General features: G+C 42.5%; 2 protein-coding genes and 1 pseudogene across 4 annotated transcripts in view; 1 reads left to right on the top strand and 2 right to left on the bottom strand.

The window, feature by feature from the left end:
* Positions 1 to 24581, top strand: part of LOC148415229 (phospholipid phosphatase-related protein type 4-like) — a 60872-nt gene extending 36291 nt beyond the window's left edge. The window contains exons 6-10 of one of the 3 annotated variants that reach the window (XM_088428713.1): positions 266 to 417; positions 490 to 866; positions 6846 to 6993; positions 15401 to 15555; positions 20007 to 24581. In XM_088428713.1, coding sequence (XP_088284839.1) covers positions 266 to 417; positions 490 to 866; positions 6846 to 6993; positions 15401 to 15555; positions 20007 to 20015 — 841 coding nt within the window. In that variant the 3' untranslated portion in view covers positions 20016 to 24581. Of the gene's footprint in view, positions 1 to 265; positions 867 to 6845; positions 6994 to 15400 lie in introns of all 3 variants that reach the window. The other 2 variants (XM_088428712.1, XM_088428714.1) reach the window with 2 other exon arrangements.
* On the bottom strand, positions 10284 to 14211 carry LOC148415231 (uncharacterized). The gene has a single exon (XM_088428711.1). It carries the CDS (start codon positions 13745 to 13747, stop codon positions 10757 to 10759), a length of 2991 nt encoding a protein of 996 aa, XP_088284837.1. The 5' UTR covers positions 13748 to 14211; the 3' UTR covers positions 10284 to 10756.
* Positions 18175 to 19058, bottom strand: LOC148415230 (uncharacterized; annotated as a pseudogene).
* Positions 24582 to 24879: the final 298 nt, after the last annotated feature.

Raw genomic sequence — 24879 nt, 5'->3', positions numbered from 1 at the left:
TTTGAGCACGCAGAGAACACAAACCAATGTGTCTTTCAATTTCCCAAAATTTGATTATCGAGCCAAATATTTGGGTAAGAAAAGTAAAAACACGGGTCTCTTTCGGGTTTGTAAAAATGGGAGTATGAAATATTCCTTTTCTGTGAATGTTTGAATGGAATTGGGCCACTGAAAAGTTGCAAGTATTGTGTTTTTGAAAGGATCATTGATTTTATGTAAACATAGTCACTGCACATTTACAAGGGTGTTTTGCTATTTCCTCCAGGACCAATGGTGGCTCATCTCTGGAGGGGAGCCGCATTCCTCGGCGTCATGCCTCTTTTCATACGTCAATGGATTCAACACGATCTAAGCAGCTCCTGAGCCAGTGGAAGAATAAAAATGACAAAAGGAAATTGTCCCTGCAGGTTATAGATGGTATAAAACCAGCTTCCCTGTCTCCTCAAAGAGATGTTCAGTTACACTATCCATCTGAATCATCTGCCATAGGTTTTGATATAGAGGTCCACAATGGAACCCACCTTCCTTCCGCTACTGGCCAGGAAGCTGAGGCCCACATGCCAGCCTCATATATAAAAAAAACTGCAAGCTGTCTACCTATAGCCAATAAAAATAATGTAACCCTGAATGGAGGAACTGGCTTTGCCGGTGGACCAAGAATGGTTAGTCAGTCACGTCCTGGATCTTCTCAACTAGTTCATATTCCTGAGGAGGAAAATTCTACCACCAAGGATCAAGAAAGTGAATCGGAAGACAGCACATTTGATGCAGTTGGGTCTGCAAAACAGAAATGGATGAGGGTTGCGGAGAAGACCACCATGCCCTGCAGACCCCTCAGTGCAGGCGGTCAGCCTCGACTCATGCAGGTGATAGGTTTTTGATAATTTTATTACGATTTAAAAAGCTTTAATTATATGTGCTTCTTTTATTTCATTTTATCATTCTGGGTCTGTAATATTTCAAATAACTTGTGTTCTATCCTCCATAGTTACAGTACCTTGTCTTGTCATCCTGTGCATGCAGATGATATGCCAAAAACTGCAGTGAATTTCTGCCCTGCCTTTTGGTCTGAAAGGGGCAGTGCAGACTTTTCAAAGACTGATGGACTTTGTGGTTCATCTATCTCTATGACATTCCGGTGGTCAGTCCTTTATCCGAAATACATCTGCCGTACTTGATGCAAGTTTTGAAGTGCCTCGATTCGCACAGCCTCATCTTGAACCCACCGATATGCCAATTTGGTCTGTCTGTGATCAATTTCTTGGACGTCCATATATTGGCAAAAGGCGCTATTTCCTTACCTTCCAAACTGCAGGCAGTGGTAGATTGTCTCCACCCAGCCTCAGTTAAGGCACTACAAGAGTTTCCCGACATATAGTTCTAATAATATTCTTTTTTAACCGTGTCTTTCCCCACAAAGCCTACCTCCTGCCACCTCTTTACGACGCCTTGCAAAATATGAAAGCGGAGGACTCTCCTGAATGGTCTCGTCAGCAGGTTCAGCAAGCTAAGTTGGCCCTTGCAAGTGGAGCCCCACTGGCCCATCCAATCTCCACAGCTCAAGTGGTCTTGACTACTGACTCATCTGACATTGCATTAGGAGCAGTAGTGGAGCAGCTGCTGGCAAATGTTTGGCACTCCATTGTATTTTTCAATCATAAACTGCAGGATGTAGAGTGCAAGTATAACTTTTTTAACCGTGAGTTGCTGGTGCTATATTTTGCAACTGTTAGTTTCGCTTCCTTCTCGAAGGATGTTGTTTGCACAGCTTAGGTGGATCATTGGCCGCTTACATTTGGTATGTCGGAGGCTGCTGAACTGTGGTCAGTGTGGAGGTAGCAAAACTCAGTGAGCATTTTCGAATTTACCATGGGCATTTGGCATGTGGCCTGTAAACTCATTCCCATGGCCAACTGATTGCCACACACTTTTTTGCCCAGTACAACTCAGTACAGTGGGCCCCCATGTTATGAGATTAATCCATTCCGCGGTTGGGCTTGTAAGGCGAATTCACCATATGGCTAGTGATGGGAATTCCGGCTCTTTTTAGAGAGCCAGTTCTTTTAGCTCGGCTCACTAAAAAGCTGGCTCGTTCGGCTCCCAAATGGCGCCTCAGTTTTTTTGTTGCTTAATTTACTCCCAAGAATAATGTAAAATTTTGTGTAAATCAAATTACTAATGTAAAAAATATACAGTATATCAAGTATTTATCATTTATATGGCGTTGTTTATATTCCTCTGAACATACTCAACATGGAGTACAACATGGAGTGCTACAAAAAATAAATTATAAAATAAAAAAACAAAGACCCATCTCAAAACAAGGTCAACAAAAAGTTACAATCTCAGATTGTGTATATTTATAAGCTTTTAACTATTTACAGTAAAACACTAGTAAGCTTTGATTAGCACACAACAAATTATAAATTACAATTTGTAAAAAAAAAAAAAAAAAGAAAAGAAAATGGCAGTTTTAGCGAAGCTTGTCATTAAGAAACAACAAGTGCCTCAGCTTTAAGGGGTTGATCCTGTTTCTCCTCTCTCTTAATATCTGCCTTGTTTTAACCTTGCACAGTCTACACTCTGGCTGTGAACTATCAATTAAGTCGAAATGTGTCCAAATTTCACTGCGTTTGCTATCTATTTTCTTACCTTTCCACTTTCCACCGTGTCGTTTTTTACTCTGTAGCGCTATCGAGCTCTCTCTAGTGTGTGTCTCTCACCCCTCCTCCTTCTCTTCAATGCAGCGTGTGTGAGTAACCCTCCCCTCCCTCTTCTACCACGGATCTTGACTAATCACGTGCGAACCGCATGGGGGTAGGAGAAAAAAAAAGTCGGCTCTTGTTAGGAGCGGCTCCCTTATTAAGAGCCGGCTGCCGTCGTTCACTTCAAAGAGCCGGCTCTAAAAGCCGGTTCGTTCGCGAACGACACATCACTACATATGGCAGGCAATCCAAATCTATGATAAATAGCTAATGCATTAAGAAGCCCAGGTAAAAACATTAAAATTGTATATACAGTCAGCCCCCGGCTTACGAGCATCCTTATTTGCGAACATTTCACCTTACGAGCGTGGATCAAGGAGATTTTTGTCCTCCGCTTACGAGCAAACCTCTCGTCTTGCGAGCATTCCGACTAACCATCCATTGAGTATGTAGAAATGTTCTCGCCTAACTGCGTCAATATATTCAACAGTTGCGTCATCTACAATCATCAACAGGTACTTATGGCGGTAACGTGAACGCTATTGGTCTTACAATCTCACACTGACTGTCTCACTCACGGTGTCTAAATATATTACCATTTAAGTGTAGTGTTTGTACAGCTAAAGGGAAAAACAGCTGACATGAAATTAAATGTGCCGATTGCAGGACAAAGAATTGTCATTGGTTTAAATGTGTGTTTTTTTTTAATTAATTGTCAATACATTCCAACCGTTTAAAAAAAAGTGCGAATAATTATCAGTCAGTCAAGGAGACGCCAATATGCTATTGGTCGATTAAGGTCACCCGGTCTCACTCACGGAGATGCTATTGGCCGGCGTCACACGTCAATCACAGAAATGCCGATATGCTATTGGCCGAACGCCTTTATCTAGCTTGATGGGACAGGATGGAAGGAAGTAGACAAAATGAGTGAAAAACGGAATGTTTTGAAGACTTTGCAAACTTTATCTGTTAGACATAGCTTCTAAAATTACTAGCAGCGGTAAAGGAAGAAATAAGAGGATGATGTTTTAGTATCTCCGTGATTTGCACCATGACTGAAAGAGTTACTGTAACACTGTAAGACCAATAGCCTATAAGCGTTGCCGTTTTAACTCAAGAGGTTAATCTCTGCACCCTGTTACGGCTGGTATTGCAGTGCCATATAATGGTGGCTTGACAAAACTGCATGTCATGTTAGGCGGCGACCTCCCGACATGCTTTGGTACAGCGCCAATCTTGCAATTCTGTGAGTTGTAACCAACGGTGAACTGACGCTCGAACAAGCAACAAGTGTGGTGCCTAGTAAATACAACACACATTACCTCCGCTCCGCCTCCGCCCAGCTCAATTCACGTCGGGAAAAACAGCTGACATGAAATTAAGTGTGCCGATTGCAGGACAAAAAATCGTCACAGGTTTAAATGTGTTTATCAATAAGATGTCAATACATTCCAACCGTTTAAAAAAAAAGTGCGAATAATTATCAGTCAGTCAAGGAGACGCCAATATGCTATTGGTCGATTAAGGTCACCCGGTCTCACTCACGGAGATGCTATTGGCCGGCGTCACACGTCAATCACAGAAGTGCCGATATGCTATTGGCCGAACGCCTTTATCTAGCTTGATGGCACAGCTGGTTGGGATGGAAGGAAGTAGAGAAAACCCTGACTGAAAAAGTTACTTTGACACTGTAAGACCAATAGCATATCTGATTTACCGTATTGACTTCGAGCATTCATCTCTGCTCATCTCTGCTTATCTCAGCACAAGTCACGTCTTTCCAAAGGTAAAAGTCATTTTTCCTTTGTATTTGTTATTTAATGCAACTGTACAGTAGATTATGTCACTTAATATTAATATATGTATACAGCGTGATGATTTTACCTAAGGCATCTGCGCGCGTTGCACGCATTCACGAATTAACATGGGTCTGGATTGCCCGCTATACGAGCAATCCGAGATACGAGCGTAGCCGCAGAAGGGATTAAGTTCGTAACCCGGGGGCCCACTGTACATATGAAAAATTGGAACCAAAATAGCATAGTAAGTGATACGTACATATAATATAAATGTATAAAATCAAAACACATCATAAATAAAAAATACAGAATGGATTTATTTACCTTTGAGTGGCGCATATTCCCTAGTAAGGGCAGCCTAAGCTAGGCTAGCTTCGTATTTCTTGAATATCTCCAGCATAATTTCCATATAAAATATCTTTTTACTTCTCTCTTTAACATCACTAGCAATCTTGGGACCCATGGCTAACCCATTCAAGTTTGAATTAAGCAGTAAAATGCACTGTAAATGCGGTTTTGTAACCACTCACGATAGAACAAATCTTTACCGTTCCACCATTTTGAAACGAGTGAGGCTGACCAATAGCAGATCACTATCTCCGTGAGGAGACGCTGACCAATAGCAGACAAGCATTGTAATGATGCGTTGCTTGGAGGCATTGACGGCAACAAAAAAATAAGTGCAATTATCTAAACGCGCCTGCAGAGGGAGACAAAACAACACAAATACAGCCAAGCCCCTAGGGTCATGACGGTTGTTTTTGTCGCAAAATCAGCAAAATGCCATAAAGAGGGGACTTAAAAACTCTGTATTTGACATCGCAATATGAAAAAAAACGTAAGGCAGGGATGCTGTAACACGGGGGTCCACTGTATTGATTTTTCAGGAATGACAGGGCCAATGACTTTATAATGATTACAACATCCACGGCCTTCAAACTGCGGGTACAGGTCTTAGAATCAAGAAGGCAGTGTTGCATGTCAACCTCAGTTTTACATGGCAGTGCTAACCATCTGGCCCCAACTCCTGTCTCACTTGGACCCCTGTCCAACAGGTTTCACCTACGCTGCTCAGGGATGGACTGCATACGTGTTACATCAGAGTTCAAGCCCCACGTGTGGTTTTCATTTTAAGTGCTATTTTGGGGGTGTGTGTGTGTGGGGGGGGGGGGGGGGGGGGGGGCAATAGGACCATACCTCTCATTTGGCAGGCACATTGGTGGTAGGTGGAATTGAATGAACCTTAGTGACGCCATAAATTTGACTTTGTTGACTAATGCTGCGTTCACATCAAATGCGAACAAGGAGAAAAAGCGGACAGTTTTGCTTTGTAATGTAGTTCGTGCATCGTGTGACGCAAGCAACGCGAAATTGATTGTGGCACGCGATGTTTCTAATTTCACCCATCGCCCAAAGTTTAAAAAAAAAAATTTGGGTTGCTCGTCGCGTCGTGACAGCCAATCAGCAGGGGGCAGGAATGAATCATGGCGGGCGGTTTGCTGTCACCTGGAGCTATCCAACATGGGCAGTTGAGCATTCAATACAAAAAGGGAGCCAAGCAAGAGCACTCACCTGGCTTGAATGGTGGATGGGGAACTATGGATAACTGGTATGTGCAGCATTTACTTCCTTTTGTTGAAGTGTAGTTACTATGCCAAGATAGTGATAGTGCTGCATTGACAGCACAGTATCGAAACTTTTTTTTTTTTTTTTTGCCAGACGGGTGTTGTCGCAAAGCGAGGACAACACAACGTAAAAAAGAAGAATTAAGGTGCTGTAGGAGTCACCATTGGCGCTGCAACATGCCAGAAAAGTGAAAGTTCTCAACAATGCCCTCCTTTCCGGATCCACTGTAAAGTGCACAACAAGCTCACCCTCCACACCTTGCGCAAACGTGTGAACAAGCTAAATGCAGTTAACACCCGGCGACTGAAAGCCCACCGAATGAGCATAGCAACGCATATTTTTGTGTTGGGTGTGAATGTAGCATTAGACAATGTTGCTCATTGCTTTTTGGCATGCGAAGATTAAAAACATGTATTTGAACATCATGTTTCTTCGTCTTACCACCGGATCACTGAATATTGTTCTTTTCATATTTTTTTCACGGATATTCAATTGAATAATTATATTTTATTATTTGTATATTATGTTTATTGTTTTAAAAAAAGTTGTCTTTTTCTTCTCCAGAGCTTTCAGTGAGCATCACTTTTAAAAGGAGTTTTACCATTTGCAGCTTGGCCCAGTGTTTTTAAACATAAATTTATGCTCAATGGACATTGAACACCAAACAATAAATTAACATTATGTCCCTTTTCACTGTAATATGTTTTTCTAGGTCATTTCTTTTTCAAAACAGCAGGGTTTTCTCAACTCTCGATCAGAGGATGGTGGCAGCACTGTCAGCTGCACCGGATCGATTCGGTATAGAACCCTGATGGACCAAGACCCATCACCACCAGCCTCCTCATCTGGTGCAATGGAAGGTATAATTTGATTTATTATTGCACTCTCAGATAAGTTAAGAAAGACAAATTTAATGAAGAGCAAACAACACTCAACCCACCAAATATGTTAGGTCAACAATTACTGCACTGTATTGAATGACAGGTGCAATACAAGTCGACAGGTGTGGTTACTTGAAAAGGTTTTACCAAAAACAGTATTCAACATTCATCTGCACACTTTATGAAGAGGAACTCACTCGTCATAATTTGAATCTTGGAATTGTAGTGGACCAGTTAAACAGAAAATAATGAACCTAGTACAAAAAAACTACGCCTCCTCAGATTTTCAACATTTCTTCTTGGCTGGTTTGGAGACTCACTTGCTTAGAGGGAGCAGTATACAGTTTTAACAATCCACCTATTTTGTCCTGTCTCCTAATTATATTGACGCTATATATACGGCATATATTGCTTCTGTGCATGTTCTCCCCGAGCCTGCGTCGGTGCTTCCCACAATCCAAAAACATGCATGGTAGGTGTATTGGACATACTAAATAGTCCCTAGGTGTGATTAGTTGCATAAATGGTTGCGTGTCTCTGTGTGCCTTGCAATTAGCAACCAGTTCAGGGTGTCCCCTGCCTATTGCCCAAACTCAGATGGGATAGGCACCAGCAAACCTGCGACTCTTGTGAGGATAAGTGATTTTAGAAAATGGATGGATGGATGGTTTGAAAGAAAAGACAGGAATAATAAAATTGTGAGAACTCAGCCTTCAACAACAACAATAATAATAATAATAATATTACATATAAATAAAGAGGAATAATGTGTGTCACATTCTGTCAGAGTTTTTTTCTGTTGAGGGTTTATTTTGTAACATTTTAGTTGATTTTGGTTTTGGGTTCATGTCGGGTTTCCCCTCACATCTGTCGTTGGTGCGATTGGTTCCACCTGTCGTCCGCGTGTTCCAGCCCCCATGTCTCAGCTAACCAGCTTCCCCTGCCTGTGTTGCCAGGTGTTGCGTGTTTCCTAATTACTGTGTGTTTGTTTAAGCCCCACTGTTTGTCCGGCTATTTGTCAGGTCATTGTCGTACTTCGTTGTCTTTGTTGCATATGTTGGTCTCGAGAGTTCCATTGTCCCCTGGTCTGCAGTTCCCCCGTGAGTTTGGTCTCTGTTTTGTGTTTGTTTGTTATATTTGCCCTCATTTTGATTCTTGTACTTTTCACCTAAGCTTAATAAACCTTCATTTTGAGCATCACAACCTCCGGGTTCCCCTGCATTTTGGATCCACCTTTCCCACACCCCTCACCATCATGCCAGGAGAATGTGACAATGAGAAAGCTTCAGCCCTCACACAATTAAAAAAGTGACAATAATAATGGAAAATTGTTGCAAAGTGTAAAAAGCTTACCAAAGCAGTTCATTGAGGAAAAAAAAATCACACATGCAAATATTGTCATGACATAGGGTTTCATTGCTTTTCATGGTGCACCACCTACTGGCAGTATGGCTAATGCTATTTGCATCCATGAACGCACTTACTGATTTAGTAATTTACAGAATTATTAAACACAATGTTGGCACATGGAACTTTCCAAAATAAAGGATATAACTTCCTTAAAAGTATTAGGGTTGTATTCGGCTGCATATTCTCCAAGAATATAACCTACACACTCTTTTTGTGTTCAAATTTTAATCAGTAGCATACAAATGCAAGCATTCTGCTTATCAATAAAAAGAAGACAAACTGACTGACTGTTGTGGGTGCTTATGTTCCAAACAACAGTTCAGAGCACCCACCCTTTTTGGAGTCCTTGGAGGGTGTGCTGGAGAGCTTTCCCTCTGGGGACTCCCCCATTCTCCTGGGGAACTTCAATGCTCACGTGAGCAATGACAGTGAGACCTAGAGTGGTGTGATTGGGGGAACGGCCCCCCCGATCTGTACTCGAGGGGTGCTTTGTGATTGGACTTCTGTGCTCATCACGGAATGTCAATAACAAACATGTTCAAACATAGAGGTGTCCATATTTGCACTTGGCACCAGCACACCCTAGGCCGCAGTTCGATGATCGACTTTGTGGTCGTATTATCGGATTTGCGGGTTAGGGTTAGGGCATGTTTTGGACACTCGGGTGAAGAGAGGGGCGGAGCTGTCAACTGATCTCCTCCTGGTGGTGTGTTGGCTCCGATGGTGGGGGAGGATGCTGGTCAGACCTGGCAGGCCCAAACATATCGTGATGGTCTGCTGGGAACGTCTGACAGTATGTCAAATCCGTTTTCAGTGGGGGTTGGACTCCGCCAATTTACCAATATTACCAGTTCTGTTCATGACCATTCTGGACAGAATTTCTAGGTGCAGACGTGGCGTTGAGTGGTCTGGTTTGGGAGTCTCATCATTGCATTGCTGCTACTTGCAGACAATGTGGTGCTGTTGGGTTCTTCAGCCCATGACATCCAACTCTCACTGCAGCAATTCGCAGCCAAGTGTGAAGCGGCTGGCATTGAAGCTCAGCACCTCCAAATCTGTGACCATGGTTCTCAGTCGTAAAAGGGTGCCTTCTCCGGGTCGGGGATGAGGTCCTGCCCCAAGTGGAGGAGTTATATAAGTATCGTGGGGTCTTGTTCACGAGTGAGGGTGGGATGCAACGTGAGATCGACAGGCGGATTGGTGCAGCGTGCATAATGCGAACTCTGTACCGGCCTGTCGTTGTGAAGATAGAGCTGAGCCGAGAGGCAAAGCTCTCTATTTACCGGTTGATCTACGTTCCTGTCGTCACCTATGACCACGAGCAGTGGGTCGTAACCGAAAGAACGAGATCCCTGATGCAAGCGGCTGAAATGAGTTTCCTCCGCAGGGTGTATGGGCTGTCCCTTAGAGAAAGGGTAAGAACCTTGGTCTCCCGGTAGCGGAGCAGGTCGAGGTGGTTAGGGCATCTGGTTAGAATGCCTCCCTGGTGAGATGTTCCGGGCAATTCCTACCGGGACGAGGCCCCGGGGACAACCCAGGACACGCTGGAGGGACTATGTCTCTCGGCTGGGGATACCTCCTGGCGGAGCTGGATGAGGTGGCTGGGGGAGGGAAGTCTGATGTAAATGTATAGAAGATGATAATTAAAGAGTATATCCACTCATTTCACTTACAACTTGAATAGATTGTAAAAAAAAAAAAAATCTGCCTTAGTAGATAATCATAAACAAATGTAGGAGATTGAATAATCAACAGAAAGCTTCAATAGAGAAAGTCCTAATCTAAACCCAAGTCATCCGGTCTACCATCAATCAAATTTATCAATCAAATTTTATTTATATAGCCCTAAATCACCGAAGTCTCAAAGGGCTTCACAGAATGAAAAGAGGTCATACAGAGACATCTTTTCAATGTAAGGTACACAACAGCATCCCCTGTCAAAGCTCCCAGAAGGGGAAGGAAAAACTCAAAAACCCCAATTTGGGGAAAATCAGAAACCTCCAGAAGGGACCACAGGTGGGAGGAGCCCCCTTCCAGGCCCACAGGTTGAAGTGGATGCTGCATGTACCGAACACAGAAACAATATAAATTACAGAAAACATATTGTGCTATATAGTGCAGTGATGTCTTGACAGCAGGCAAAGCCATTGGGCAGGAACCATCCCGCATTCCAGCCAGGTGGACCGCAGACGGCTAGACTCCTAACCCGTGATGGTCGACCAGCGCAGGACCCAATGGAGGCGGTCAAGTCAACCCTCACCATCTAGCTAGCCCCCTCTCCCGGCCGGAAGAGGGGGGCAGGAAAAAAGAAGAAGGCTGCAGACAGGCTAATTTAACTAAATGCTTTTGAGTATAGATGTGTTTTTAGTCGGGATTTAAAGATTTCTACCGAGGTGGCTGCGCGAACTTCCATAGGTAGGGCATTCCATAGTACTGGCGCGCGAATGGAAAATGCCCTTGATCCCGCAGACTTCTTTTTAGCCCGTGGGGTCGATAGCAAACCGGCATTTTGTGATCGAAGTTGTCGGGACGGAACATAAGGTGATACTAAGTCGACGAGATAGGAAGGAGCTAAACCGTGTAAAATTTTATAAGTAATTAACAACACCTTAAAATCACATCTCACGTGTATTGGAAGCCAATGCAGGTCAGCTAGAATCGGAGTAATATGATCAAACTTTCTCGTCCTTGTCAATAGTCTCGCCGCTGCATTCTGTACACACTGCAGGCTTTTAATGTGAGACATGGGAAGGCCAGAAAACAAAATGTTGCAATAGTCTAGGCGCGACGTAACAAATGCATGAATTAATGTTTCTGCATCGCTAAGAGAAAGAATAGGGCGAATTTTAGCTATATTGCGGAGGTGAAAAAACGCCGTTCTTGTCATGTTATTAATATGTGTTCGAAAGGAGAGAGTTGAGTCAAATATCACGCCGAGATTTTTTGCAGAACTACTTTGGGAAATAATACAGTTTTCTAGGTTCAGCGTGGTATTCTTAAGCAGGTGCTGATGATGAGCAGGGCCAATAAATAACATCTCAGTTTTATTAGGGTTGAGAAGCAGAAAATTGGAAGACATCCATTGTTTAATCTCGGCGAGGCAAGCCTCCAGTTTACTGCACTTGCACGGATCCGTTATTTCTAAGGGCATATAGAGTTGGGTATCATCAGCATAGCAATGAAAACTAATAGCATGTTTACGTATAATATCGCCGAGAGGAATCATGTAGATGTTGAACAGTAAGGGGCCAAGTACTGACCCCTGCGGGACACCACATGAGACGGAGAAAGACTCAGAGATTGCGTCGCCATAAGAGACACTATGCGTCCTTCCCAGGATGTAAGATCTGAACCAAGAAAGTGCTGATCCCGAGATACCAACACATGATCTAAGACGTTCTATAAGAATATGATGATCAATAGTGTCAAATGCGGCACTAAGATCAAGCAGTAATAATATTGATGAGATGTTGGAATCCGAGGCTAAGAGAAGATCATTCGTCACTTTTACTAGGGCTGTCTCAGTTGAGTGGTTGGCCCTAAAACCTGACTGAAGGAGTTCAAATCTATTGTTGTCTATCATAAAATCACTAAGCTGTTGTGTTACAACTTTCTCGAGAATTTTGGCGATAAACGGAAGGTGTGACACTGGCCTATAGTTAGCGAGATCTTCAGGATCTAGGTGTGGTTTCTTAAGTAATGGTTGAATGACGGCCGTCTTAAAAGCTTCAGGTACAATGCCAGAGGAGAGTGACAGGTTGATAATATTCAAGACAGACGACCCCAAGATCGGGAACAACTCTTTGACGAGTTTGCCTGGAAGCGGGTCGAGCATGCAGGACGTCGGCTTTGCTGCATTAACCAGTTGTGTAAGACACTCCAGGGATACTAAATCAAACTGGGACAGGGTAGCCAGACTTTCATGAACCTGATTGTCCGAACTAGCATCAACAATCACAGTTGAGGTGGTGAGCGGCGCTGCCTTTTTTATTTCTTCCCTTATTAGCTGAATCCGCTGAGTAAAGGATTGCATGAAATCGTGTGCTGAATGGAGGGAATTTTGATTAACCTGCTGCTGCTGTGTTAGCTGCGCTACCGTCTCAAATAAATACTTTGGGTTGTTTTTATTAAGACTAATCATTTTGGAAAAGTGATTAGTTTTTGCTAGCCTAAGAGCCTCTTTATATTTCAGCAAGCTATCGCACCAGGCCTGACGGAAAACCTCAAGTTTAGTTGTTCGCCATTTACGCTCAAGTTGTCTACTTAACAGTTTACACGTACGCGTTTCCTCCGTAAACCACGGAGTGCGCCGCTTCGGACGAGTTTTAAGTTTCAGCGGCGCAATAGAGTTTAGGGAATTTAGGAGAACCGAATTAAAATCATTCGCGAGCTTATCGACTGAGCCAGTGAAGGACGGAAAGGCAGCTGTTGCGGAAGGCAGTAATTCAGAAAGTGCAGCAGTCGTTGAAGAATTAATATCACGGCTCTTAAAGCCTTGGTTGTGGACAACAAGACCACACTGAGCTAGGACTTCAAATGTTATAAGATAATGATCAGACATAACGTTAGTATGTGGCAGAATTATGACGTTTGAGGCAGTTAGGCCACGGGTTAGCACTAAGTCTAAGATATTACCATTCCGGTGTGTTGCTGCTTTTATTATTTGTGTAAAACCAAATGCATCGATTATTGTTTGAAAAGCTACAGTAAGTGGCTCTGATGGGGAGTTCATATGAATATTGAAGTCACCCATAATCAATATATTATCTGTGTGAGTTATTAAGTCAGCCATAAGTTCAGGGAATTCATCTAAGAATCCAGAGTATGGGCCAGGAGGACGGTAAATAACTACCACATAAAATGGTGGTGAGGAGCTCGATCGCATAACGAGAGCCTCAAATGTCTTGAAAGTGTGACTCGTGCTCGTGCTAAGCCTAAGATCAGATTCCGAAATTAGGGCGACACCCCCCCCTTTTTTACAAGGACGGGCAACATGTGAGCCCACAAAGTTTGCGGGTGAGGCCTCATTTAATGGTAAGAATTCATTTGGTTTTAGCCAGGTTTCGCAGAGACCAAGCACGTTAAGATTTTGATCTGTAATAAGATCATTTACAAGAAGGGCTTTTGAAGCGAGTGACCTAATATTTATGAAGCCGAATTTAAACTGGGACATTTTTCCCGGACTATTCTGAGTCCTCGTGTTGGTAGTACTAATACCAACAAGATTTTTATGGCTGGGGCTTGCTCTATATTTTGAGTAATTAAAACCTCGTCGCGATGTTAGTAAAGTAGGAATTCGATTGTCGACGACTACAGCGCGCATATTGATATTAATATTTCGCCTAGGCACTTTGTCACTAGTCTTACTGATTAAAGAGGCAGGGCTGTTTTCCTTAATCAACACCACCTCAGCAGAAATCTTATCATTGGGGCATTCAGCATTAGGTATTGAAACAGTGTGTGGATTGCAGTGACCTAGACTAAGTATGCTATGTGTGTTGTAACAGTCCAGCCTAGTGCCGGTTAACTCTAGCCTTAACGACTCCACACCCGTTCTAGCAGGCTCGCTACTCGCCTGCGACCCGACATGCTCTAATGTGGGAAGTCATGGAAGGCTCAAACAGTAATCTATGTTTCTAGAAAGAGTGACAGCGCCTTTCCAGTTAGGGTGAAGGCCATCTGTCCTCAGCAGGTCGGGCCGGCCCCAGAAAGAGGGCCAATTATCTACAAACTGGAAACCCTGCTCTTTACAGAAACCAGCCATCCACCGGTTAAGCGAGAATAATCTGCTAAATCTGCTAAACCATGATCCAGAACAGAGTAAACGCTTAGAACACAAATAATTTAAAACAAGATCCAAAGTCCACGATACATATACAGTGGATCCCTGGTCTTTGACGTCCCTGCCTTACTTTTTTTCACCTTACGACTGTCACATCCTGCCTGGGTTTTAGTATTATTTATTGAGATTTTATGTTTGTTCAGCCATTTAGTTTGAATTGTTTCCTCCCCTGCATCTGCCTCTCCTCCCTATTGGTTAGTTTGATTTTCTCCACCTGTTACCTGCGTGTTCCTGCCCCTTGCGTCTTACCCAATCAGCTTCCCCTGCCTCTCGTTTTCTCACCGCTGTTTCGCGTTGTCCTGTGATTAGTGTTTTGTCTGTATATAAGTTGTAGGTTTGTCACTGGTAGTTGTCGGGTTAGTATATTTGCTACCTTGCCCTGTTTTTGTGTATTTTTGTTCCTGCCTTTTTTTGTTGATTAAAACCGCATTCTGAGTACATCCCCTCCTGGCTTCCTTGCACTCTTGGTCCATCCTCCCGCACACCCGCACTTCACTCGCCATGCCTCACCGTGACAACGAAGTGGAACGTAGCGTTCTTTTGTGCCCTCTTTACGTCATTTTTTTCCATTACGACAAAAACGCCTCCTCAAACATGGCGGTCAGTGTGCGTGCTTGACTCTGCGAGTTGCTCCGCACTCATACGTCTATACACACGTCACCACTTACATCACTAAAATGCTGGTCTGATATTGGTCAGCGTCAAAACTCCGTAAGATACTGGTCTGCTATTGGTCGGCGTCACAGATGCACTTAGATGCTGGTCTGTTATTAGTCGACGTCACGGTTTCTAAAACGGCGGAATGTTAAAGCTTTGTTCGCATGTATATTATATATATAAGTTGCACTCACTATACTATTTTTATTCCAATTTTTAATATGTATATACATTATTTTATCTTTTTACACACTTGCTATTTAACATAGGTTTGGATTGCCAGCCATACGGTGAATTCGCGTTCCCAACCGCAGGACGGATTAATCTCATAAACCGACTGTACTGTAAATGGCACAAATTGACTTAAAGACAAACCAAAAACCACAGACAAATTGAATATGCACCCCTAATACAAATGACAAATGTTATTTAATGTTGCGCATCAAGTAATCACTCTCCCTATTTCTCTATTTTAAGGCCGATGTTTGGAACGAACTGCCAGTATAGTTCGTGTTGAAGCCCACCCAGAGTCAAATAAAGCAGTGGTGAAACCTCCAAGCAATGATGCAAGAGGCTCTTTGTGCTGGAATCCATCAGAAAAACGTCCATCGCTACGACAGCCAGCTTTTAAGGTCACTGATTTCCACAGAAAAGCAGACACCTGTGATTCCATGCAGGATGCCGGGTCACTGGATGGGCGACAGAGTGTAACAGGGACTAAACTGGAAAGCAAAGTTGTACAAGGTGTACACGCCAGTCACCCACACGTAATACATCTGTTACATCAGTCACATTCTAATTTTCAGGATCCCATCTCAGCTCAGCCTCTCACTCCTCGTGCCCATTCTGCTCCTGCTTTCAATCACCACCCTCAGTCTATCACAACCATTAGAGTCACCCCTGTGGAAGGGGCTGGTGCCAGTAGTGATAGCAGCTCTGACAGCCAGTCTGCTGCATCTTCCAGCCGAGAGTCTACCTTGGGGCGAAAAAGTGACACACATATTCACTTTACCCAAGATTCAGGGCTTATCACTGATCACATTCTATGTGCGAAAAGCGACCCCTTCAAAACTGAAAGCAGTAATTTCTTCCAAGATAACCTGAAGGCTTTTCATGACAACCCCATCCAACCGAACAGGCATTTACAAGGAATGTTTGGCCGCCCAGGCCCACACCCTCCACCTACTTTACCTCGCCCCATTATGACTCATTCCCCACCTCCAACTCTTGGTTTGGCCTTTAAAGAAGCTTAATTGGAAGTACCTCCTTTAATACATGAGAAACTTTTGTCCTGTTTCACCAAATAATACCAGTCAATATTTATATTTACCTTGTGATTTACGTCAACATTTTTCAAATGTGAAAAGTGAATTCATGTCTCAAGCCTAAACGAACATACAGAGATACTATGAAGAACATACTTTGGCCATTGTGGTCTGCAGAGTTACATTAGAGTTACACTAGCAATTTACTTTCAATATCATGTCTCGAGGTCTACTGGATATATGAAAACAACAGTTTGGTGGTCTCACAATTGCACCGCTGAGTTTTTGCGAATTATGTAGTGCTTTTGGCTTCTTCAAGACCTGATAACTAACTCCCAGTGGCGTGGTGCACAACCAAGTGTGAAGAGATTCTGCCCCTCCAAATCTGAGACTATAGTCTTCCGTCAGAAAAAGGTTTTAGTGGGTCAGGTATGAGATTCCGCTACAAATGGAGGAGTTAATGTACCTCAGAGTCTTTTTCATGAGTGAGAGAAGGCTCGAGCGGTAACTTGACAGGTGGATGGGCGCAGTGTCTGCTGTGATGTGGACTTTGTATCAGTCCGTTGTGCTGAAGAAGGAGCTGAGCCCAAAGGCAAAGCTCTCTATTTACTGCTCAATCTACGTTCCTACCTTCACCTGTGGTCACAAGCTCTGCGTTGTGATGGAAAGAGTAACATCCTGGATACAAGCAGCAGAGGTCACAGACGTCAAGACAAGCCCACGTCCAGTCTCACCTGTTAGATAAAAATTATGGATCGGTTTGAGTTCACAAAGATCACTCCTCTCTCTTGGTCCTCTGTTCAATTAAAGATTAAGGATGGGTTAATATAAGAAGAGATAATAAAAGAAGCCGGATGTGATGTGTACAGATGTCATAATTTACAATAACAGAGTGAAATTTAGGTCAAGGATTTCTCTATTTATACCTCACGGTAAATTTTCTTTCCCAGCAGAAACTCAGCACTCAATACAATACTTAAAATGACAGTTGTTAAGAGCCATAAAATCCTATGATATTTCTCAGACCCAAAGGTTCAATGGAGCCAGGAACACCTTCCTCTCTTTGCCATGCTGTTGAGGTTGTAAATGGCTGCTGGTATAAAAACTGTTTGTGTAGCGTTTGGTCCTGACCTTGGGGACCATGAAGCAGCAGCCGGAGGGAAGGAGCTCGAACTCACTATGCAGTTGTGCGAGCTGTCCATCATTATGGGGCGGGCTTTACGCTGCAGCTGAGCCTCATAGAGCGCTGTCATGGGGAGTTGAGGCTCCCCAATAAGCCTTCCAGCCCACTCGACTACTCTTCCCAGTACATTTTTGTCCTGGAGGGTCAAGTGTGAAAACCAGGACACCAGGGCAAAAGACAAAACAGACTCGATATAAGCTATCAAATTTTATTTGTATAGCCCCAAATCACCAAAGTCTCAAAGAGCTTCACAGAAAAGAGGTCATGTCGAGACTTCTTTTGAAAAAAGAAGTCATCTTTTCGGAGAGACATCTTTTCGGTGTAAGGTACACAACAGCATCCCCTGTCAAAGCTCCCAGAAGGGGAAGGAAGAACTCCAAAACTCCAATTTGGGGAAAATGAGAAACCTTCAGACGGGACTACAGGTGGGGGGATCCCCCTTCCAGGCCCACAGGTTGAAGTGGATGCTGCATGTAAAAATACAGACAGATACAGATATACAATACAGACAAATACAGATACACAATATAGATTACAGAAAACATTGTACTATATAGTGCAGTATGTCTTGACAGCAGGCAGAGCCATTGGCAGGAACCTTCCCACAGTCCAACCAAGTGGACCGCAGACGGTCGATCTCTTAACCCGCGATGGTCGATCAGCACAGGGTCAAATGGGGGCGGTCAAGACAACCTTCACCATCTAGCTAGCCCCCTCTCCGAGCCAGGAGAAGGGGGCAGGAAAAAAAAAAGAAAGAAAAAAAGAAAAGAAAAAAAGAAAGAAGAAAGCTGCAGACAGGCCCATTAACTAAATGCTTTAGAGTATAAATGTGTTTTTAGTCGGGATTTAAAGATTTCTTCTGAGGTGGCAGCGCGAACTTCCATAGGTAGGGCATTCCATAATACTGGCACGCGAATGGAAAACGCCCTTGATCCCGCGGACTTCTTTTTAGCCCGTGGGGTCGATAACAAACCGGCATTTTGTGATCGAAGTTGTCGGGACGGAAAATATGGTGATGCTAAGTCGACAAGATAGGAAGGAGCCAAACCGCATAAAAAAAATTTAAGTGATTAACAACACCTTAAAGTCACATCTCATGTGTATTGGAAGCCAATGCAGGCCAGCTAGAATCGGAGTAATATGATCAAACTTTCTCGTCCTTGTCAATAGTCTTGCTGCTGCATTTTGTACAGACTGCAGGCTTTTGACGCAGGACATGGGAAGCCCAGAAAACGTTACAATAGTCTAGGCGCGACGTAACAAATGCATGAATTAATGTTTCAGCATTGTTAGAAGAAAGAATTGGACGAATTTTAGCTATATTGCGAAGGTGAAAAAACGCCGTTCTTGTTGTGTTAATAATATGTGTCCAAAAAGAGAGAGTTGAGTCAAATATCACAGCGAGGTTTTTTGCAAAACTACTTTGGGAAATAGTACAGTTATTGGGGTTCAACATGGTATTCTTAATCAAGTGCTGATGATGAGTAGGGCCAATAATTAACATCTCTGTTTTACTAGGGTTAAGAAGTAGAAAATTGGAAGACATCCATTGTTAAGGGATGTATAGTTGGGTATCATCAGCATAGAAATGAAAACTAATAGCATGTTTATGTATAATATCACCAAAAGGAATCATGTCGATGTTGAACAGTAAGTGACCAAGTAATGACCCCTGTAGGACACCACATGAGACGGAGAACGATTCAGGTTGTTTTTATTAAGACCAATCATTTTGGAAAAGCAATTTGTTTTTGCTAACCTAAGAGCCTCTTTATATTTAAGCACGCTATCGCACCAGGCCCGATGGAAAACCTCGAGTTTGGTTGCTCGCCATTTATACTCAAGTTGTCTACTTAACAATTTAAACGTACGTGTTTCCTCCGTAAACCACGAAGCATGCCGCTTCGGACTAGTTTTAAGTCTTAACGGTGCTATAGAGTTTCGGGAATTTAAAAGAACCGTATTAAAATCGTTTGTGAGCTTATCGACTGAACCAATGAAAGATGGAAAGGCAGCTGTTGCGAAAGGCAGTAGTTCAAAAAGTGCAGCTGTGGTTGATGTGTTAATATCACGGCTCTTAAAGCCTTGGTTGTGGTCAATAAGACCACACTGAGCTAGGACTTCAAATGTTATAAGATAATGATCAGATATAGCGTTAGTATACGGCACAATTGTGACATTTGAGGCAGTTAGGCCACGGGTTAACATTAAATCTAAGATATTATCATTCTGGTGTGTCGGTGCTTCTATTATTTGTGTAAAACCAAATGCATCGATTATTGCTTGAAATGCTGCAGTAAATGGCTCCAATGGGGGGTTCATATGAATATTGAAGTCACCCATCATTAATATATTATCTGCATGAGTTATTAAAAAAGCACGATAAAAAAAAACAAACAAAAAAACAAACATGTTCTTATCCACATTAAAACAGGCCAGTCACCGAAGATAAACAAATGCTGATGTCTCTTCTTACACACAGCTCCACTATTTTGGTTAAAAGACAGTTTTGAGTCAATAACAGTCCTGAGGTATTTATAATAGCTCACACATTCCACAGGTTGTCCCTTGATGGCTGTGGGAATGTAGCTTGGTGTCTGGGTTCTAAAATCAATTACCATGTCATTTGTCCTAGATACCTTGAGCAGCAGGAAGGACTGATCACACCAACTACTAAAATCCTGCAGGACTGGACCATGGCATGCTTCTGTGTCGTGCAACAGCCTAACAATAAAAGTGTCATCCGCAAATTTTAAAATATATCTGTTGTCATGCACACCTATGAACATGTTTTTATATAGGATAAAAAGAAAAGGAGAAATAACACATTCCTGAGGGAGCGAATGGAGGAACAGAGTGACTCAGATAAAAATACCATTCACTTTGACTTTTTGTGTTTTGTTCGTTGTAAAATTTAAAATCCAACCCACCAGGTTCTGGTCCAGTTGTAAGTGCTCAAGCAGCCTCCTGGCTAAAATGTATGGTTGGATAGTGTTAAAAGCTGAGGAGAAATCAATAAAAGTGAGTCTGTTAGGATTTTTGTTTCTCTCTAGGTATTTAAATAAAAGATTAAGCAGGATAAGAATGGCATCTTCCACACCTCTATGTCTTTCAATAGTGATAAATCTGTCAAATATGAGGCTGGATGGTCAATATAAATGTCAGACAGAATTCTAAGAGCGCAGGTCTTCTGTAGTTTTTAGATAACCGATACAGAGATATACTGAGCTTTAGGATCAAGCCATACAGACTCAGTGACCTTCAAACATGTAAGTCATACAATTTTTTGTCTTCCCCAAAATATTCTGGCTGATTACATCATAGTTGATAACACCTTATTGCTGCATCGGGCAGCCAAAAACTACAGGACATCTGTGCTCGTAAAATTTTATCTCATTACATTTTTATTGACCATCCATCATTGTGTTTGACAGCTAGATCTGAACTCTCAACCATCATCACAAACCTTTTGATATTTTTATTGACCAATCCATTAGTTTTATTGGACAGTTGGATAATAAAAGGCATATCCTTTGTGACCCTTTACCTATCCATCATTTTTATTTGACGGGTGGAACCCGAAGGGAGGAGTGACATTTGTGACCTAAACATGCTAGACATAAAGAAAACTACACCTTGTTTTACCAGATCATACCTCTTTTTAATTGTTTACAAGATATTTTGGAACTGCAAATATAATTGTATCATGATTTCATTAATTATACTACTTCATCCATCCATCCATTTTCTACTGCTGTATTCGTGGGGACAGCAGCTTGAGCAGGAAAGCCCAGACTTCCCTCTCCCCCACAACTTTGTGTTCCCAGGCCAGCCAAGAGACGTAGACATAACTCCAGCATGTCTTGGGGTGTCCCGAGGGCCTCCTCCCTGTGGGGCATGCCTGGAAAACCTCACCAGGGAGGCATCCTAACCAGATGTCTGAACCACCTCAACTGGCTCCTCTCAATTTGAAGGAGCAGCGGCTCGATTCTGAGCCTGTCGCGGATGACCAAGCTTCTCACCCTATCTCTAAGAGAGCCCAGACACGCCGCGTCAGAAACTCACTTCGGCCGCTTGTATTGGGGATCTCGTCCTTTTGATTATGGACCACAGCTCTTGACCATAAGTGAGGGCAGTAATGTAAATCGACCGGTAAATCAAGACCGTCGCCTCTTGTCTCAGATCTTTTTTTTACCAGAACAGACCAATACAGTGTCTGCAACACAGCAGATGTTTTCACCAATCCGCCTCTCGAGCATTCTGTCAGATTTGGAGGTGCTGATCTTCATTCCAGCCGCTTCACATTGTGCTGCGAACTGCTCCAGTGAGAGTTGGAGGTCACGGCGTGAGGAAGACAACAACACCACATAATCTTTAAATAGCAGTAATGAAATGCTGAGACCCCAAAACCGGATCCCCGCAACCCTTCGGCTGCACCTAAAAATTCTGTCCATAAAAGTAATGAACAGAATTGGTTACAAAGGGCAGCTTTGGCAGACTCTAGCCCTCACCAGAAACTAATTCGACTTACTGCCAGAAATGTGGACCAAACTCTGACATCGATTGTACAGGGATTGTACAGCCCATATCAGAGTGTCTAGTACCTGTACTCTTGAAGCACCCCTCACAGAGTTACTCGAGCGACACGGTTGAACACCTTCTCCAAGTCCACAAAACAATGTAGACTGGTTGGGTGAACTCCCATGCACCTTTGAGGCTCCTACCAAGTTTGTAGAGCTGGGACAGTGACAAAAACCACACCGCTCCTCCTGAATCTGAGGTTTGACTGAACCCTCCTCTTCCGCACCCCATCTCCTGTTGACACAGTGTTAATGGTGCACTGCTTCCCCCTCCTGAGACATTGGATGGTGGACCAGAGTTTCCTTCAAGCCATCTGGAAGTCGTTTTTCCATGGCTCTCCAGGTCTTACTGCCATTGCATTGAGCATTGAAGTCCCCCAGAAGAATGAGGGAGTCCACAGAGGGAGTACTCTCCAGCACACCCACCAAGAACCCTAAAAAGTGTGCCTACTCTTCGGAACTACTGTTTGATGTGTAGGCACAAACAACAGTCAAGGACCCGTCCGCCCATGGACGGAGGGAGTTTACCTTCTAGTTCAGTGAGGTGAACCAAAAGTACAGGTGCTGAGCAGAGGAGGCAATGAGTATGCCTACACCTGCTCTGGGCCTCTCATTGTGGACAACTCCAGAAAGGAAGAGAGCCCGACCTCTCTCAAGAGGACTGACTCCAGGGTTGAAGCTGTGTGTGAAGATCTGTCGGACTATATCTAGTTGTAACCTCTCTGCCTTGCACACCAGCTTGGGCTCTTTCCCTGCTTGAAAGGGGACATTCCATGTCTTTCATAGTCGAGTATTGGTCTGCAAAGGTCCCCCTCCCTTGGCCTCTACCCAGCTCTCTCTGGTCGCTGATCTCTTTGGCCCCTCCCACAAGGTGGTGAATCCATGGGAAAGTAAACAATATCTGATGCTGCTTTTAGTTTGTGAATGTGTGTTTTCGCCAGTGGTATGTGGTAAAACTATAACTGAGTCTGTTCAGGGGGTATTTATTCTGCAGACATTTTAATTCTAGAATTACAAAATAAGTGCATATGTTCCACCCATTGGAGGGGTACTTGTATATGAGACACTGCTCTGATGTTGCATCAACACAGATAATATAGGCTTATCAAAATATTTTGGTAAGAGTAACCAATCAGTTACTAATATCGATGTTGATGTTATAGTATATCAATGTTGCCAAATAATTTTTGACCTGTGAATCTAAATGGGTTGTATAATATTCTATTGTGTTGTGTTTGCAAAAGTATGTAAATATGAGCAAATATATCTAGCTGCTGGGTTTATAATGAATACAATATTACCACCTGAACTGTTTTCATATTTCAAATGTACAGTAGGTATGAGTATTTACATGACTAAAAATGTATAGTGTATTGGCTTTTTGCTCATGTATTTTCTGATTGTGTTTTTAACAGCAACCTGCCTGTGGAACTTTATAAATCTAGATCTCAAATGAAAATTTGATTACAAAGACAAATTTGATTTGAGATTAAAATGTGCCAACTGGACACGTTTTTTTGTATACGTGTTTTTAAATTTGTCTACATGACAAGCTCTGTTGAAATATATTTGTTTTGATGCATTTTTATTGACAATGTAAGACAAAGAAGTGACAATCACATGAAATTATGTCACTAATGACATTGAAATAGCTGACTGATGTAACGTTTTTATGGTGTTATATTTGTGCCACAATTGCAAGCGGCAAAGAAAAAGTTTTGAGCGCAGAAAATAAAACTGAGTGAGCGAAAACACTTTGAGCGCAGGAAAGAAACTATTGAAAAGAAGTTGCTCACTCAAAAGGTGGTGGGCTGATATCATTAAAGTACAAAAACTAACAAGGTAGTTCTGTCAAATGATACGATACAGCAATAACCTCCTCCCGCCCAAGTCGATGTGACGCACTCTCGTTTGCTCGTTCCGGGTGAACACAACAAACAATCTCATTGGATACCAAGCTGTCTATCAATGTGCTTCTACAAGCTCTGATTGGCTATTTTTGTGGCACAAACGGAACGTGTGAGCAGAACTGAGCGCACGCAGAGGACGACTCGAGCGAGCGAGAGCTCGATGTTGAGCGAAAGCAATGTTGAACAAGGGAGGGAGTATCGCGAGCGAGCGCTCGATGTTGAGTGACAGAGGGCTATCGCGAGCGAGCAAAAAGGAATTTTAAGCGAGCAACTTCTTTTTAATCTTTTTTTTTTCCTGTGCTCAAAATCTGTTTTCGCTTGCTCAGTTTTATTTTCTATGTGCACATTTTTTTTTGCGTGCTTGCAATTGTGGCGCAAATATAACGCTATACGTTTTGAGGAAATGCATGGCTCAAATGATGGAGTGCTGTAGTAAATGGGTATTGCTGCTTTAATGTAAAACAAAAGAATTGAGTTTGAATTTCTTAAAGTGATTCTGATTTATACTTATTTTATTCAGTGTTGCCTTAACCTTTGCGCATACACAACTATGGAAAAATCCTGCAATTAATTTGACAAAGATTACTGTTTTATTATAGTATATGTAAACTTCATAGGATGTGTGTTCACAGTATTCATTGTTGGGTAAATAAATCAGCATTTTGAAATTCTTGTATAAATTAAATTATTTACAATAAAGATTTGGATTTTGTCTCTGAACATTATTTGAAAAGTTATTTTTTCAGAACTTACTAACCAGCCGTGGGATACTGGCAAGTTGGGGTTTCTGGCACATTGGAATTAGAATTTTTGAAAAAGGAACAATAAACCTCGAATATATGTATACATATACCTGTAGGTATGCATATATATATATATATATATATATATATATATATATATATATATATATATATATATAAATGCAGTGCTTATTTTACCTCTGTAAACTGGTCCTGGGACCGCAAACTATGGATCCCAACAGAAATTTTTGGAGCCTCAAAATTTGCACAGTAAA

The sequence above is a fragment of the Hippichthys cyanospilos genome, chromosome 12, assembly GCF_059441005.1.
Source record: "Hippichthys cyanospilos isolate Australia breed blue-spotted pipefish chromosome 12, RoL_Hcya_1.0, whole genome shotgun sequence".
Lineage (NCBI taxonomy): Eukaryota > Metazoa > Chordata > Actinopteri > Syngnathiformes > Syngnathidae > Hippichthys > Hippichthys cyanospilos.
The sequence above is the reverse complement of the archived record's forward strand: the minus strand, read 5'-3'. Positions and strand labels throughout refer to the sequence as shown.

Excerpts from the sequence above, each read along its gene's own strand:
- LOC148415231 (XM_088428711.1), bottom strand. The coding sequence starts at position 13,747 with ATGCGCGCTGTAGTCGTCGACAATCGAATTCCTACTTTACTAACATCG.